This window comes from Argopecten irradians, chromosome 14, assembly GCF_041381155.1.
Source record: "Argopecten irradians isolate NY chromosome 14, Ai_NY, whole genome shotgun sequence".
NCBI classification, from domain to species: domain Eukaryota; kingdom Metazoa; phylum Mollusca; class Bivalvia; order Pectinida; family Pectinidae; genus Argopecten; species Argopecten irradians.
This window is the reverse complement of record NC_091147.1, coordinates 12962026-12980751: the sequence shown is the minus strand read 5'-3', so window position 1 is coordinate 12980751 and position 18726 is coordinate 12962026. Positions and strand designations below refer to the sequence as shown.

Below are 18726 nucleotides of genomic sequence, written 5' to 3'. Positions count from 1 at the left end.
AGTAGCCACAGAAAAACCACTAACTGGTGCTCAGCACGTGGCAACTGCCCCACATTGTATTTGAAATTTGTTCCCAGAGGTGGAGGGCTTGTGTTAACATTCCAGTACATCTGAACTACTAGGCCACCCCGACCTGTACAGAGGTTAAAAATTATGCACATTTCTTTTGAAAACCAATATGATTAAGTTAAACTACAAGTCAACAGTGCATCACCTAGTGTAAGATAAGTATCAGATTCAGATTGGTAACATCTTATTAGAACAGATAACTTAAGGAACAAAAGGCACAAGGGGCCGTAACCGAAATCTGACTCCCTAGAACACATAATACTAATGTTTCACACAAAGCCATTAAAGTTAAACGAGGGATGTTCCGAAATTAATGTTACTTGCGCAATATCTCGTGGAAATCGTGTTAAATGGGCTTAAAACTACCTCGTGGAGATAGCGTATATCTCGCTCACAATTACACTGACCTTGGTGCTGTGTACATTGCTTTGTAGCGCACTCGTTACACTCTATACAAATATGGTTGGCAAGAGAGTTGAAAACGTAATTGAAATTAGGGCCTTTATCAAAGGTAGGTCTCTTCTTGGCTTAAAGCCGGTGGATATTCATCGTGAGGTGTGTGATATATATGGGAAGGGTCAAACGTCATATATGACTATTTGTAGGTGGGTTGCTCGATTTAAGTCGGGACACCAGCAGCTTAAAGATGCTGCCAACACAGGTCGCCCCATCCTCGATACTCCAGGGGTTCGGAACCCCTGAAGTATCGAGGATGAGGTCGCCCTAGTCCGTTAAACCTGCCTACATTATTAGGCTTTTTTTATTTTATTTTATTTTGCCTTATATATATTAGGCAAAAAAAAAATATAAAAAAAACTAATAATATAGGCAGGTTTAGCGGACTAAGGTCGCCCTGCAACAACAACAACAAAGCATAACATTGAACTAATTCGGCAAATCCTTGAAAAAGATGCAAGGTACACTGTCCGGTAGTTAGCTAAAATGACAGGCTTGTCTTTAGCACGTATTCATTGCATTTTAAAGAAACATCTTAAGCTGGGCAAGATCAATGTATGGTGGATACTCCATTTACTAACTGACAACCAAAAGAGGTCCCGGGTTGACAAGGCCAAATCCTTATTGAAGAAATACCCAAAATACAGCAAAAAGGCTTTTGATAATTTGGTCACAGGTGATGAAACATGGGTGTATTTTTTCGAACCCAAAAGAAAATGCTCTAATCGAATCTGGGCAAACAAAAACGCCAGGCGCCCTAGCATTGCTAAAAGAATACGCACCGTGAGGAAGGTTTTGTATGTCATATTCTTTGAAAACACGGGTCCAAACATTCAAATCCCTGTTCCAAAAGGCAAAACTGTCACAGCGAAGTATTATAGAGACGTTGTACTTCGAAAACTTAAGAAAGTCTACAAACCTTGCGCCCACAGACAGGTTTGAAGTACCTCAGTCTCTTACATGATAATGCGCCAGCACACAAGGCGCGTATTGTAACCGAGTTTTTGAAGGCAGAAAAGGTCACTGTCCTCCCCCACCCTACATATTCACAAGACTTGGCCCCCTGTGACTTTTTCTTGTTCCCCAAACTAAAATTTCACCTGTATGGAACAAAATATAAATCAAGAAATGTCCTTGGCTCTGCCATTTACAAGTATCTTATGAGTATGAGTACGAAAACTGTTTCCAAACGTGGATTGATCGGTTGAAACGATGCATAAATGCAGAGGGGGAGTACTTCGTGGGACAGGGCAAAATAAAATGATCAGAATTACTTATATCAAAGAAAAATCACCAAAGTAACAATAATTTTGGAACACCCCTCGTATGTGCTGTAACTGGGCGAAATTTTTGAAGTTATTTTTTCTTCAGATATCTATTAAAACCATTGTAATCGTGTTTGTTTTGTATGTCTTGATAAAGGGGCAGATCGCCTCGAAAATTTGACATTTATGTTTTGTCCACACGGTTGGAATTACTTCCTTGTCCCATATTTACTATTTGAAGTAATTCGTATCCAACAGATTTACGTTTGATTGGATCCCGTGTCATCTGGGAAATCCTGTTGATATTACTTCTTTGACCCTTATTAAAACCATCAGGTTTTATGAATGAAGCTGTGAAAAGCATTCCAATGAACGGAGAAATATTTATGATGACTTTAAAAAATTAGTTACAGCACCAAATTCATGCACTGAAAAATTCTTGTTTTTAAGTATGTGTATGTTGAGATGGAAACATACATGCAGAAATCACTTTACAGTTACTACAAATAACGCTGCAAAAATGTTAACTTCAGATAAGAAAAATTAACACCTTTTTATCGTGGACACATGAAAAAGAAAGTTTTCAAATTTGGCTCTGATCGTGAGCCATCGGGCCATTCGTGAGGCCATATTTAGCCATTGCATTTCTCAGGCTTCAAAAGTAACTTCGTGAGTTACGCGAAAATATTTGGCATGTCAAAAACTTGCCCGAACACGACATGAAGATTCATTTTCGTGATGAATTTGTGTGTCCATCCACATGGATATGAAACTAGTTACAGTTTATATAAATATGGAGCCACGAGACCATTTCAGACGTTTTAGAGGTCTAGATAAAAAATTGGTAAAAATCATATTCTACATAGTACTACATGTATATACAGTTTGTATGTAAAGGGTGGAAAGCTCCCCGACTCAAAACTTCTACCCCACATAGCTTTAGCGGCTATTTAAAACATCCCATTTCTAGCCCGTCTTCATTATCTAGACCTCTAAAACATATCAAATGGTCTTATGGCACACTGCTGGGTCCATAATTACATTAACTGTTACTCATTTTCATATCCCTGTGTGTCCATCTTGCGCTTTGTAAGACAATCACGAGGACATCTTGGCAATTCGAGTCTTCTTCGTCATTGTTGCATCAACTGCACAGTGTATGAACGGAAGTATATAGTATTTTTTAAATTTCGTAGTTGCGAGTCTGTATAGCGGTACTCGGTCACTTGCTAAGACAAATGAAACAACGGATAGTGGATATTTTTGCCCAATTTTATTTATATTTTTTGCCAATTTTATTTATTCTATACGATTTTGCTGTAATCTAAAGTTATAAACGGCGTCATGGATAGCAATTTGAACTACCAGTGACTAATGAAGTTTTGAGTGTTAACCAGCATTAACATTTCAGACACTTTTCGTGAGTTGATCTGCTGTTCATCACCGAAGAATTGAGACACCCGCCTAATATTTTGCACTATTTTAAGGTATTCTGTCTGGCTTTCATCATTTCAAGCACCATCACATGTTTATAAATGAATCCAACAATATAAAACACATAAATACATATTAATGGACACAATATCTTTGACTTAATCGTATTTTGAAGTTGTAGGATGATCAGTTAAAATTGTATAGTCACTTGCATTGTTTTGAAACTGCGATGTATAGTTGCTTGCGAGGGCACTTGTATAGTCGCTTGTTATAAAGAGGAAATATATTCCGAGGACGTCTATAATGTTAAACATATTTGTAGTTACGAATAATACAGATATTTGGTGTTTTACTGACCCGTATACCATGCCTGTTTTCATTTATCCCGTTTCGATACTCACAAGTGACGATACCAAAAGCAACTAACGATCATACTATACACTTCCGTTCAGACACTGTGAACTGTATAATTTTAAGTATCCTAACAGACCGGACAATTGAGGACAGAAATAATGGCAGTATATGAAACAAGAATAGTGAAATTGGAGTCACTAATGAGTGAGGAGTCAAAAATAAGAGAAATGAAGAAGTATCGAAATTGAAAGAGATGACCAACCACCGTAAAAATGGACTTGATTTTATCAGAAGCTATGGAAAGAAAAAAAGAGCGAAAATAATTTGGTGGTGTTTGGAATCCCTGAGCAATATCATGAAAGTGGCAGTGAAAGAATGAATGCGGATAAAGTAGCAAATTAATTAATCTCCTAAACAGATGTTATTTTTTTATCTCTCTCAAAAATATATAAGTCACAGATTGTATATATCATGGTTGTCCCGGATTTGTTGTTAAAATCTAGGGACGAGAGTTGTCATGTAATTATTATTGTTTGGCTTTGTCCGTCTGTCTGTAACACTTCGTTTCCGTGCAATTACTGTAACAAATGTAAACATATTTTCTTCCAACTTGGTGACAAGATTAAATGCCTTAAGGGCTCGGCCAAGTTCAATCGCTACTGTCAATGGACCTTATTTAGCGGTGTTATGGCCCTTTGAATTACTTAAAACGTCATTTTCTGCAATTTCCGTGCAATAATTGTAACAAATGTAAACCGATTTTCTTCAAACTTCGTAACAAGGTTAAATGCCTTAAGGACTTGGCCAAGATCGATCGCGACTTTCAACGGATCTTATTTAGAGGAGTTATGGTCCTTTGCTTAAATAAAAAAAAAAAGTCAGTTTGTGCCATTTCCTTACAATAAGTCAATAACTGTAATAAATATTAACCAATTTTCTTCAAACTTGGTAACAAGGTTGAATGCCTTAAGTGCTAGGCCAAGTTCGATCAACTCTTTCAGCGGATGCTATTCATTAGAGTTATGGCCCTTTAATTTACTACAAATGTCATTTTTTCTGCAGTTTCTGTGTAATATCTAACAAATGTTAAAACTAATATTGTTAAAACTTGGTAACAAAGTTAAATGCCTTGAGGGCTTAGCCAAGTTCGATCGCCACTTTTGGCATATCTTAATTAGCGGAGTTATGGCCCTTTGATTTAATAAAAAAAAAGTCATTTTCTGCCACTTCCGTCCAATAACTGTAATAAATATTAACCGTTTTTCTTCAAACTTGGTAACAAAGTTAAATGTCTTAAATCGGCCAAGTTCGATCGCCTCTTGCGACGGACCTTATTTAGCAGAGTTATGACCCTTTGATTTAATATAAAAAAAAGTCATTTTATGCCATTTCCCTGCAATAACTCTAATAAATATTAACCGATTTTCTTAAAACTTGGTAACAATGTCAAATGCCTTAAGGGCTTGGCCAAGTTCGATTGCCATGGCATGTTTCAACCAAAGTTATAATGTTTACCTACAATATGTCATGAAAGCGGGGTCTGATATAGAAATGCATGGAGAATGGCTCGACCACATCTTCCTGAAGAACTCGACGTCGATGTATTGTGACGTCATGATTGCAATATCGACCCAGGTGTGACGTCACAATAGGGAATATTGACTCGGTATTTCTAAATATGGAAACATCGCGTCTATGCTTTCTTAAAATGGAAACACCGAGTCCATATGCTTAATATACAGTGTTATTAGTAATTGTCGAGTTAATAATGCATGTATGTTTTCATCAAAACATACATAAAACAATTCTGGGTTGATAATTACAGTACAAACTTAAACACATAAGGGCGTCTAGGTAACAATATTATTTAATTGTTTTTTTTTCTTAAATCAGAGTAGACCTAACAATTAAAGGTGAAAATCATCTTCAATATCATTAGCATTACAGATCTCACACAACCTTTGAATTATCCGAGGATTCCTATATCCCCATTGTTCAATATCAAAGTTATGTGAATTTAATCTTAGACGTGAAATATTCTTCTTATGTGCATTATTAATGATTTTTTTTTTAAATTTTTATTATTGATCACATACAGTAATAACACTATCATTGTCAGGAAATGCAGTTTTATTTTGCATTTTGATCAAAATAAATATTGCTCAACTACAAGATATTCAGTGGTGAGTGCTAACCCGAGATACTCTGGCCCTTACACCTACAAACAGGGCTTGAAACTATTTCGCGCACCTTGCCGTTTTGAAAACTATATCTCATACATATATAGTTAAGTATTTTATGAAAGATTTTAGACTTGATCTGTATTAAACAAATTGCTGATAAAAAAATCTCTTGGGCGACGATTTGCCAACACTGAAAATCTTACTTCACGTAAGTTTATCACTTGATGTGTTCGAACAAGAATTTCATCTACGTCCTTGGTTCGAACTATTCAAAGTAGGATTTATTAGATAAAAAGTCAATGTATAAACTACATATCACTGGCTAAGAAATATAGTTTTTTACTGAGAAAATGCGGATTTGAACTATCTATTGATGTCATATAACAGTACTTGGTTTAATTACCGTAACAAACTGCACACAATTTATTTCCTTTTATTACTTTTGTCGCCGATCTACCAAACGTCCTCATTACACATTAAATATGTATTGATAGCTTTTACTTATTTATATTATTACAGAATAAATATATCATTTCTCATGTCTCTGTAACACATCATCTAGTCTGTCTGTGGTGGACATATTACCTGGATCACACGTAGAGCACTCCGTGTCTTGTACCCGTAGTTATAATTAAACCTCGCGCACTCCGTGTCAACTCGAAGTTCACACCGTGTGCACAATGTGTAACCTTTTGTCTACTACCAACTGTACCTAGCATGCAGACTTAGCCAATATGACAGATAACGTTAGATAGTGAATGCATATAAACGAAACATTAAGGATGTACTCCTCTGAGAAGTCAAAATTTTCTTGTATTAAACTTTTTTTCTCATATAGATTTTTGGAAAATAGGAGTTCATACCATAAAAGAAAATGGAAGAAAAAACATATGTCCGTGTGCTCGTTTTTGAGCTATTGTCACTCAAAGAGACCTAGTTGACAAAATCTTGGATTTTATGGGAATTTTGCCGTTTTGACCATACACACGAGAGATTAGAGCCATAATTTCCAAATCAGGTGTGTGATATTTATGGATGTTTGTAGAATTTATTTTCTAGTAGTCTTCTTTAAAAATATACCAGTTTTGATTAATAAGACTCACATTTTTTCTGAGAATAACAACATATGCTACCCCTACCCCTTAATTTTGAGCAACAAAATACCACCATTTTCAGCCATTTTTGCCAAATTTAACCATTTATAGAAAAAGTTCTGGTATTAAACTTTTGTTAATATTTTGCATATCAATAGGGAATGGGTTTGTCTTTCTAAATTAGGCAGAAAAATGGGGGGTCCGTGTGCTTACTTTTTTGCCCCATTTGAATATTTGTTATTTTTCATTATTTTAGAGTAAAAAATGAAAGTGCTCAAATTACTATTCAATGTAAAAATAAAGTGACAAAAGCGTATAATTTCACGCATTAATGCTCAATATTTAAATTACCACGAACCTAGTAAAGATTTACAGCAAAAATTAGCTCGATACAGCTAAAAATACTGGCGCAGTGATGATTTAAGTAAAAGCAATTTAAGCAAAAAATGGTAAAACTTTGACTCTACTCAAAGCGAAAAAAGGCACATTTTCAAAATGGCCGCCAAATGGACCATTTCTTAAAATCCCTGTATAAAAAAATCTAATGAAAATACAAATGTAATTTTTTGACAAAATTTGCATCTGGAAACTTGCTACAGATATTGATAAATTGTATTTGAAAATCTCATAACTTCTTTGATCTTTGTCGAAACGAGACTTCAACGGGACTGAAACCTCAGAAGAATACATCCTTAAGTCCAACTTTGTATTTATTTTATTTTTCAACTTTATTTTTATACATATTTAACTTTAAGAAGAAAACTCTATTCGTTTTGTACATGTAGCTCATATCTGTAATATAAATCCTCAAAATAAGGGGGATAACTCATGTTATTTTACTGCTTCCAGCATCACTTTTTTTGCTACATCGATATCCAGTGATGTCATAGCCATACCGGAAATACTACAAAAATATTTCATTGGGCATGCGCACATCAATATCAAACAATATGAACGACCAAAATGGCGACTACTTTTAGCTCTGGAAGTCAGAGCCCAACATCACTTTCTCGGACTATAGATCGCGTGTTTGAAGATGCACAACACACGGGTGAAATTAATTTAAGTGGAAGGAAATTAAAGGAGTATCCACAAAGTGTCGCGGCTAAATATGACTTAGTTGATACGATCGGTGCAGGTGAGTTTGGCATGTGTGTTATCGGATACTGTCAAAAATTCCGAGCTTATTTTGTGTAACTTTCCTTGCATTCTCATACAATTTATACCAGTTTGACCACAAGAAAAGTGTGTCTGTATTGTTTAGTCGCTCCACTAAATGGTATTCGACTACTACAGAAATGATGGGAGGCTGGGATGGTGAGAGCCGGCCATGATTCATTGCCGTCGATGGACCGGAACTGATAAGGTTACTGAGTCTCGGCCAGAACAAAAAGACTGATTGTATTCCTGTACATTAATTTTATGTTGACAAACAAGCCCCCTTTTCTCCCTGTATAAGACAGCGTGATTGTTATTATAAATGGCGTATATTACTAGGTTGTCCGGACTCCCTCATTACATCGGGTTGTTTTCATTGGAAATGTGACTGCCCATTCCCGTGTGTTGTGTATTAGAAATCGGCTGGGTTGTTTTGAGAAAATACAACACAGTCACTGACCTGGAACGGCTAACAAAAACAAACATGCTGCTAACACAATCCTGACTGCAACACTGATTTTCGTCCTTTACTTTAATGTATTGGTTACATTAAAAAAAGTAATAATATTCATTGTTTAACACTAATGGAATGGCATTTATTTGACAAAAACCTTCACCAGAAAGTCCTGACATCTGAAAACAGACATAATTAAAATATGTATATAGTACATTATCAGACAGATGGATCGATAGAGAAGCTTGTAGCTTAGCTAATATTGTGTCTATCATTGTGACTGTCATATGTTAAAAACAATATTAATAGGTTTCTATAATTTTCAAAGTCCATTTTCCCCAATTGATACTAGTTTGCTTGACTGAAGTAGTGTGAATTAGTAAAAAAGTCAAGCAATTTAAGTAACCTAATTATTTGGGCCTTATTTTATTATTAATTTCTTATCTTTTTAGATTGGTATTTACATAGACAGCTCTAGCGATTTCACCAGAAACATATGTCTAATTCTCAGATCCCTGTGCTAAAACTTACAAGAAGTTTGTAAAATATAGCATAGAGGCTAGCAAGACTCTCTTGAAGCTGAAAATTGTGTGAATCCTTTTAAGACTTTCAGCTATTGATAGTAATTATTGATACCTAATAGATTTAAATTGTGTGTCTGGTTTCACTATAGCCACACTTATACGTGGAATTATATATATATTTTCATAAAGAAGCACAAGTACATTAAAATGGCCGATCACAGAGCATTAAAACCTGTTCAACCATATATATTTCTCCTGGCAGTCCTATAGCGAGTTCGACTGTGTATTGAAGTCTTCTCTAGATCTATTCCTTGGTTAGTTTCTTATTTGTTACCTGAGTAGGTAAGACTTTTTCAGATCCCTGATATCAGCAGTTAATTAAGATTACATATATACAGCCCTGTAGTTAACATGGTATAATGTACTGTGTAGACAGGTGTACAGGGGTCGACATTAAGGCTTGTCCGCTTGTCCGGTACCAGACCAAAATGCTGTCGGACGAGTTCAAATGCTGAAGTACTTGTCCGACCGGACAAGTGGGTTGCTCAGTCATGAAATCAAATTTTATTTATTGACAATTAATCTCACAAAAAATATATATATTTCAACAAAATTTCAAGAATTTTTATCAAATTCCTGATAATGTCACTTACTTTTTCATATGTCACACCACCGGTTTTTGTGTATTCATCAGATTTTTAGAAGCATTAAAAAAACATAAAATCTGCAATTCTATCAATATGTTGGACCAAAAATTGCAAGATCAAAAGCTTAAGGTTGAAATTATATTCGGACAAGTGAATTTCCGACGAACTTGTCCGAAACGGCAAGTGTTGAAAAAAGTTAAATATGTAGACTCCTGGTGTAGTAGATAGATGATGCTACTTATCACAGGTAAATTACAGGTGATTATTCACCAGTAACTCACAAGGTGGCACTTTCCACCTAGCCTGCTCACTGTGATGCTAGGTACTACAAAGGGGCTTTTAGGTAGATGTACGAGACAGTTTTCACATCACTTTTAGTACTATAGGGGGCCTTAATTAGGGGCAGGGAGTGAGGGAGGATTATAGACCTACAGATATAAATACACTACCGTATTTCACTGCAAATAAGACCCCCCTCCCAGAGAAGAAATAAAGGTCAAAAGTGGTGGGGGGTCTTATTTGCGGACAACCCGCCTGATAACATCGATCTATGAGGTCGCCATCTCGGATTTTTTAATGTCCTGTCATCGTTGTAACAGTCGTATGACAGATGGGTAATAGCAAGATGTTCAAGTATTTATAATAATAATGAAGACGCATGAGTAAAATTAAATCAAATGTTATGACAAATTAAAATATAACTTGTTAAACAATATTGGGGCAGTTGTAACGAAAGTCTGAAAGGAAACGCACATTTTTGCAAGAGTCACGCGGACATTCACCAATGAATCAAAACGAAGAAACAGCATCATAAGCAATGTCATTTTAATCTAGAAGTTTTAATAATCGTATTGTTATTTTAAAATATTCAAATTAGGTTATTGTTTACAATCACAACTACATCTCCGTCTTAGTAAACACGTGAATCAATCGCCGTGAATCGGAAGGACGATCGCCGTTCAGACTCAGGCCTATTTAAAATTCACTGCAAACGTTTACATATCAAATTTGTTCATAGACAGAAGAATTTACGTACATTTGTCTCAGTCAAATGAGCAAACGATCGTGATTTAACTTCAACGTGCCGACATGCACTGATGCAGTTGTTTGTAACATCGTACACACATGTGTAGGAAAATGGCGCCGGGTTGAAGCCATACTTTCACACCGGGTCGTGTTTGGGAATTTGATCGGTATTGCTATTGATACGACGATAGTTTTTGATAATAATTTCAGATATTAATCCAAGTATTACTGCATTAAAACATCGTAGCAAGTATTTTTGTATCCAGAGTAAAATACGAAACTTTGCAGCTAATCATATTATACTGACTGCGTAAACAAAACATGGCGGCCGAAAAGTAAAGCATGGTTTCTCCAACTGATCGTGAACTACAGGTACGTTACGTTCACAAATAAACATATTTGAAACTGTAAATGCCTTAAGTAGATGTTTTAGGTAATGATTGTATTCAGTTAGAATCCACAAGTGCAGAAACGATCTGCATCAATGACGAATATCTTTGCCGATGCATGTAAAAAATGACAAGCCGTACGAACACTAAAAGGTGTTGAAGTGTTCATGGAAACAAATATCGACGTATTTTGTTGAAAATAGCCTCCGATTAAATATAAGCACTGTTCACATTTCGTAGTTATTGATAATTAAATTAAATCACCCGTGAATTAACTTGAATTAAATGACAAAAATAACAAGCACACAAATAGTTCTTTACTACGTGATTTTTCTATGCCGATAAAATAAACAAAAAAAAATTCCGATACAAAGTCATTTTGGTGATATTTTTAATTACTCCATTGCTCAAATCCATCATCCAGTAAACTGAAAAATAGGTGGGGGGTCTTATTTGCAGACATCCCACCTAAGTCTGAAAATGTGTCAAAATAGGTGGGGGGTCTTATTTGCGGGAGGGGTCTTATTTGCGGTGAAATACGGTAGTTGAGATTCTGTTACATTTGCACAGCTTCTCTTGACCTATGCAGTATGCACATCTTCATTGCAGGCTAAATACATTCTCAGATACAAATAGGAACATTACTGGCATTGCAGTGTTTAATAGAAACCTTGTCATGATAATGAATATTTCATATCAATGTTGAAATGGTGCCAATTTACTAGAACTGATATAATATATTTGTATAGATATACAAATATATTATGACTATACTTATGCAGTATGTACAATAACTAAATATCTGTCAGATAGAAAACATAACATTGTGTAATTATAATTCCCCATTGATAAAAACAATGCTAAAGATATACACTTGTTATTGCAGTAGTTCTGTGTTACACATCAACAGGTACTGGGGTATGCACTACATTCCAGGTGTCAGTCGGCACATAAAAAATAATGCCTACATGCTGTTGCCCTTGGAAATGAAAGCTGTAGATATAGGTCAAGGGTAGGGGATGTTTTCAGGTGGCAATGTATAGGTGATCTGTCAACTTGACAAACAATCAGTAAGATCTATCAAGCTGTAGATACGACTCAATCCATACATACAAATATTACTATGAAATGAGATGGGGTTGGATAGGTGACTGATCGCGGGGTATACATATCGCGGGGTATACATATCGCGGGGATATCGCGGGGTATACATATCGCGGGGTATACATATGGGGTTTTAATTTATTAGTCAGTTATACCCATCCTGTCACATTATTATGATTCTACACCATTGCATCCCATGTTGGTATATATGGAACAAACATTGTGCATTTATAATTATGTGTTATAGAAGAATTAAGACATTTCTAGTTACTTGATTTTCAAGTTGGTCAAGAATATGTAGATTTGTGATCTTACAAGCTCTAAAAACAGTTGAAAGCTAATATATGTTTGCCAGAGTAGTATGATAGTTGTGAAGATGTTGGAATAATTTAAGGAGGCAACTATTTAAATAGATCTAACGATAATGTCACTGTGAATTTAGGAGAACTTGGTAAGTATAATCAGATCGGGGCTGATAAGGAACATGTTGGTCCATGTTTTGTGTACAGATACAGGATGTAAAACCTGGTATAGGTCATCAATTAGCTGAGGTCATGTCAGCACCCAGTAACACGGCCATCCAGGAATAAGTTCATCAATATGAAAGCTCATGTTAGGAGTTGATATTTGTGATAATGATAAGCACATGATATTGCAAATTACTATCAATGTTGTTGAAATAACAATCATTCAATATAATGGAATACACATGGAACCTGAAATGTAATACTATTTCATGAGAAGCTAATAACTAAGCTGGTGTACATGTACTGTATTCGACACAATAATCTCCACATCCCTTTAATTGCCCCTTCCCCTTTTTTAAGCTTCAATTTCACTTATACTTTGAATTAAACGCAGACTGAAAATATTTGGAACTGTATTGGTTTCCTAACTGATTTCTTTTGCAAATTGATTTATGGCTTACTTAGTTTGTGGAATAATTTTATGAAAGGCTAGTCTAAATTTATTTCTTTTAAGCACTCCCTTATTTGCTTCAAATTTTAAGCGCACATTGGGTCGAATATGGTACTACATATATACCAGTATGTTTTATAATTATATAGCAACTGCAATCTAAGTTATTTGTAAATATCTGGACGAGTGGGGACATGACATGTTGTGTACCCATTAATACTTAATGTATTGTATGGAAATGATGAGGGATATTTCTGGGTATACTGGTAGATATGTGGGCAGGCTTTGACACGGAACAAAAAATGCAATCTACCATTAACGCATTCACACAAAATAAGTAAAAATAGCATCAATGCAGTATAAAATGTAAAATAAATGAGTGCTGTGGTAGTAAAATTATATGACATATTTCCTATAGCTACATGTGTAGCCAGTGGCGATGAGGATTTGAGTCATTCTATCAGCTGTGACCCACATCAGATGTCCAGAGGTATACTAGTGTACTGAGTGTAAATCATCAGTATCCTGTAGATTTCATTGAGGAAGTTACAAGGACTATATATCTGCAGCTCCAAGTCAGCCACTCTAATACACATTCATCAACACTTGATGAAGTTACATGCAGTAATAAAAAAAATCTAAAAAATAGGTCTATAGGCCTAGTTCCTTTTAATTTCTAAATTTCGAAAATTGAAATGTATCCAAGGATACTTCCGCTCTAGATCAGCATGTATGTACATGTAGATAGTGTCAAAAGCAGATATCGGGTCTCTACATTATTATTACTATCTTAATAAATGTTCCCTTTTCCTGTTCATATTAAAGCAAAGTAAATTTTGAATTGCTAACTTTTCCCTTCTTTAGACAAAATAAGTACTACAAATTCCTCTGATATATAATATAATAGCTACAGAGCGTGATGTTCAGCTTTAAGGTTTTGGCTGAGTATGCTTCGGTGAGGTTGCACTAGAAAGTTTATACAACGAGACGTCACATGGACATTCCAAGAAATTCTATGGGACTGTCCATCCAAAATTTTATTAAAGAACAAGGGATTTAATTTATCATTACCATACATCACATTCAGGGGAAGCTATATCTAAATGATGGTTGTGGATGTTGATAGAACTATTATGAAGTACTTCCTACAACTGTCTAGATATTAATACATGTATTGATCTGTGTCGTGTACTCCACAACTTGTTGGTGTTATAAAACATTAAACACACTGGCTGGAATGTACTGGCTATTTGTGGTTCCGTGATCAATGTTATAGTACTTCCAGTGATGTCGATTCTGACCATGTAACAGGAGAAGGTAATCAAAACTCTGTCTGCCAAGTCATTAGTTTTCTCTATTGATTTCCTCGCCCATTACTACAGAATTTCTACAAGTGCAATATCACTAAATATTTTCCTTTCATTACTAATATTGAATTGATCTGCATACTGATGAATCAACACTGGCAGTTTGCATCGTGATTATTGTTTTGTAAAACAAAAGATTTCAGGATTTTAAAGTGTTTCTGTCAAAAAATATTTATTGATGAATTTGGATTTTCAGCCATAACCATGTGCACACATTAAACATGAAAGGATTGTAATTATGATATCGGAATATTCCAATAGATTGATCGTGAATTGATAAGTTTTTGCTGTAGGTCCTAATGATTTCTGACTCCAGGGTATAGGATTACGGTAGGACCATGGCCAGTCAGTCAGTGGTTATTTCTACTGTTTTATATTGATCTCCACAACACCATTATTTGGTTGGTAGGATCTGACAGAAAAGTAGTGTAAAATACATGGTTAGACATCAAATGGTTTCTGTGGTTCAAACCAGGACCTTATGGCGGCTACATTTCCCAGTGGCATGATACTTCAGATTTATAGTTGATGTATAATGATTAAACATGGATAAAGAATCACGTGTATGGATATATTATGTTTTCCTTTGAGAAATATTCTTTATTTATATTTTCATAAATTTCATTATTCCTAATTCAGAACTAAAGGCTTTGGGCCCTGTTTTTCAAGCGGTAGGTGCTAATCATGATATCTTAGAAATGATTCATTAATCTTGAATTATCATTATTTAAAATGTGATTCAATCTTATTGAAATGAGATCTAAATGCTGATGACAGGTTGATAGTTAGTAGGTATACTAAGATTTCAATCAGATTGATGGGTAATTATAACCATACCATAACCTATATAGCTAGACACACTGGATTTTAGTCTTGACTTATATTATGTCATTATCATATTTCGTAACTTTACCATAATTACCATTAGACAGTAGACACTAAGAACATATCAGCTGATGTTGTGTTATAATTAATGTGTAGTAAGGCCTAGGGATTTGGTTTCTATTTTGGTTTGAGAAGTTTTTGTTTCAGCCACACTGCACACATGAAAGGCCATGTGGATACTTTCAGCTGCGATTATGGTTTATGATAAAGAGCGATCTGAAATTCTCCACAAATCTGGCATTGTTTCCTCACAGACTTTTGCCAACAAGTTACTTTATAACAAGAGCAAGGTGTTTGTATCACACAACATTTGTGGAAATTCTGGTGAAATATTTAGGTTAAGTTGAAGATGACTTTCAGCAGATTGATGTTGTTGATTGAGATCTTAAAACATCTCTTCTTCAAGTCTATCATGCTCCTATATACACTATATTCCTAGGCCTATCCATAGAGACATAAATACTTTAGATATTTATAGCAGACAAGGCATATTAACAGTTATGTTTACTAATGACACAAAATATATCAAAATTTACTTATTTGAGAATCTTTTCTTTTGCAATTTTAATCAATTTAAAGGATGAAATTTAAAATGTCTTACAATTTATTAGTAAATACTAAAACACCTGAAATTACGGTAAACCTTCGGTTAGTTCGAACAAAATTAAATAAATATTGATGGACCAGTTCGAATTATCCGAAATTAAGCTTCAGCAAAAAATCGTGAGTTCGAACTGTCCGAGTTGAAATCGGTAAAAACCAGTTTGGGTACCGATGTACCTGGCATAAGCAATGTAAGGCAGAAAAAGCAGGAAAAGTATTTAGTTTCCTGACGATTATATATTCAATCATTTTCTCGTAAACATGAGCATTTAATATTGGTGAATTAAATTATAATCAATTGCGTAGCAGTAGCCGCATGCATATGTGCACGTGGACAAGGCCCCAAACAGCACCGTTCACGATCGCGGCCTATAATTTACAGTGTTTTTCCTGCCTATATATTTGGGGCCGGAATTCGGCCCCATTCCCAATTGTATTTCTTGTTATTTTTTCCCAAATCTATGTCTAAATTTCCCAAATCAGTGAGTTGAAGCGTATTTTGTGTGACGGTTAAAAATTTTCCCAATTTCCTACTTTTATCGCACAAAAATTCCCAATTTTCACCAGGTGGCAATTTCCCAAAATACCCAGGAAAAACACTGATTTACATCGACGTTCGTAAAGTGATCATGAGATAGAAACTTTATTTAAACCGCAGAAAATCTTGTTAGATCTTTGTTATATATTGTAACAAACGTAAATTTATTTATTTACTTTTTTAGTTAAAGAAAATCCGGTTGCATTTACGAAACTGCTGTTGAAAATATTTTTTTTTACATTCATTTCGTAAAATTAGGTCATAATAGCACTGTGACTGTCAGATTGTCCAAAACCCGATTGCATATATTGTCTGCTTCTAAAATTACGTAACTAGTTTTAACCTGATGAAAAGCTACGTATCTATTGTTCAATTTACCCAACACATGGATTTTTTTGGCTGGAGCTGAATATGTAATCACACCCACTTGCTATGACCCAGCGGCTGGCTTTTGATGCTCGCTGTGACACCTCGTAACTGGCCTGTCGAAGCCAGCGTGAGGAACGTGTTTACAGGTAATTTAACACCTTGATTGGCTGATTAAAGATAGATTGAATGCATATTTTAATGTCGACTTAAACTGATATCCGTATCTAGATTGGACTTAACAAACATTGGCGATTTCTTCCACGTGTTTCCATCAGGTATAGCGAATTTAAATATACATTGTCGGGGCCTAAGATTAAACATTTGGCCTATGATATATATCGGCATAAATAATTTTGATTTATAGCTTAAAACGTTCATTACTTATCTGTCGTATGGTCATTATAATGATCATTTATACAATCTTTATTCCAAACATCAAAACTGTTGCGATATGCAAAATATATCGCCGTTTTTGGGGACCCCATTGCGCCGATTTGCCGACAAAAATCTTACTTTTACGTTCATAATTTGAGATGTTCGGACTATCCGAAATAGGATTGATTATAAAAAGTCAGTGTTCGAACTATCACTTGCTAAAAAATTACCGTTTTTCTGGAAAAAAATTGCGTGTTCGAACTATCCGGCGGTTCGAATTAACCGGAGGTTTACCGTATCTAAGGTGTCTGTTCATACTTTATTTAAGATACTTAAGTTTGCTCTCGTACCATTAAACATAAATGTTGGAAGTTATATTTGTATTGCATAATATTAGAAGGTTTGGTTTTCATAAAAAAAAAATTCCTGTCTTTGATGAAACGGAATCAGGAATATAATATGAATATTTATCATATATGGACATTGCTAAGGTGATGTCATTTATGAGTTTTAGCTGCATGTATATAGCTAACAATATTACAGAGAGGAAGTAAGGGATTGTAGAATGTGGAGCAATTATAAAAACACTGGTAGTGCTGGCAAGTCAGGTCTGTGTGTAAAACGTACAGTATGACTCATTACAATCTTCATTTACTATTACAAAAACCTACAGCACCTAGCTTCAATATCTGTGGTAATAATAAGCCTTATAACAGGAACATTACAGAATGCTACCTTTGTTTTAATGAGGCTGAGCACTATCTGAAGGTGATAATTATCAGATCAAGCTACAAATTAAAGTCAGTGTAAAGATGAATATTTGATTGTAATAATTGGAAGCTAACACACAATATTACATTGTGAATTGATTTGTTTGTTCAAGGATCAGTAAGACAACAAAAAGGCTTTAAGTTTTAATTTGAAGCCATATCTTAAATCTGTGGACATTTTTGATCTGTATCAAATGTTTTTATGATTAAATCAAACTGGTGACTAATACATAACAACTAGAATGTGATTTCAGTTATTTAATTGTTTGATACCCTAGTGTCTGTAATTAGAAAGTAAAGCGAAGTTTTAATGCATATGTATTCTATTTGTTAGGTGACATACACTCACACAATTAGCACAATATTTGTGGTATGTGTATAAAATCTATATTTTGGCAATGAGAAGTCTTTCATTTTTAGACATGGCCAGTTAGACAAAGTCATGTGAACAAAAAATGATTTCACAAAATTGATATGTTATTGACACAAAATTGATTTCCAGTACCTAAATATGTATAATTAAGGGTATAAAATTATTTTTGTTGATTATATGGAATACCGGGTAGATACAACCAGCCATCCATGGTGATTATATGATTTTGAACTTACACCCAGCTCCTACTTGTACATCATACTGTGTCTACATAGGTCTGTAATCATTAAGATCAAACCAAATATTGTCAAGGTGCCAGGTTCAGCTGCTGTAGACATAAGGTTAATGTTAAATTTCATCATTCTATCTGA

The 18726-nt window shown here is 34.8% G+C and overlaps 1 protein-coding gene across 12 annotated transcripts in view; it reads left to right on the top strand.

The window, feature by feature from the left end:
- The first annotated feature begins 7795 nt into the window (after positions 1-7795).
- The window catches only part of LOC138307310 (leucine-rich repeat and calponin homology domain-containing protein 1-like), a 69061-nt gene continuing 58130 nt past the window's right edge, over positions 7796-18726 (top strand). For all 12 annotated transcript variants that reach the window (XM_069247979.1, XM_069247976.1, XM_069247978.1 and 9 more), the window contains exon 1: positions 7796-7993. In XM_069247979.1, coding sequence (XP_069104080.1) covers positions 7819-7993 — 175 coding nt within the window. In that variant the 5' untranslated portion in view covers positions 7796-7818. The remainder of the gene's footprint in view (positions 7994-18726) is intronic.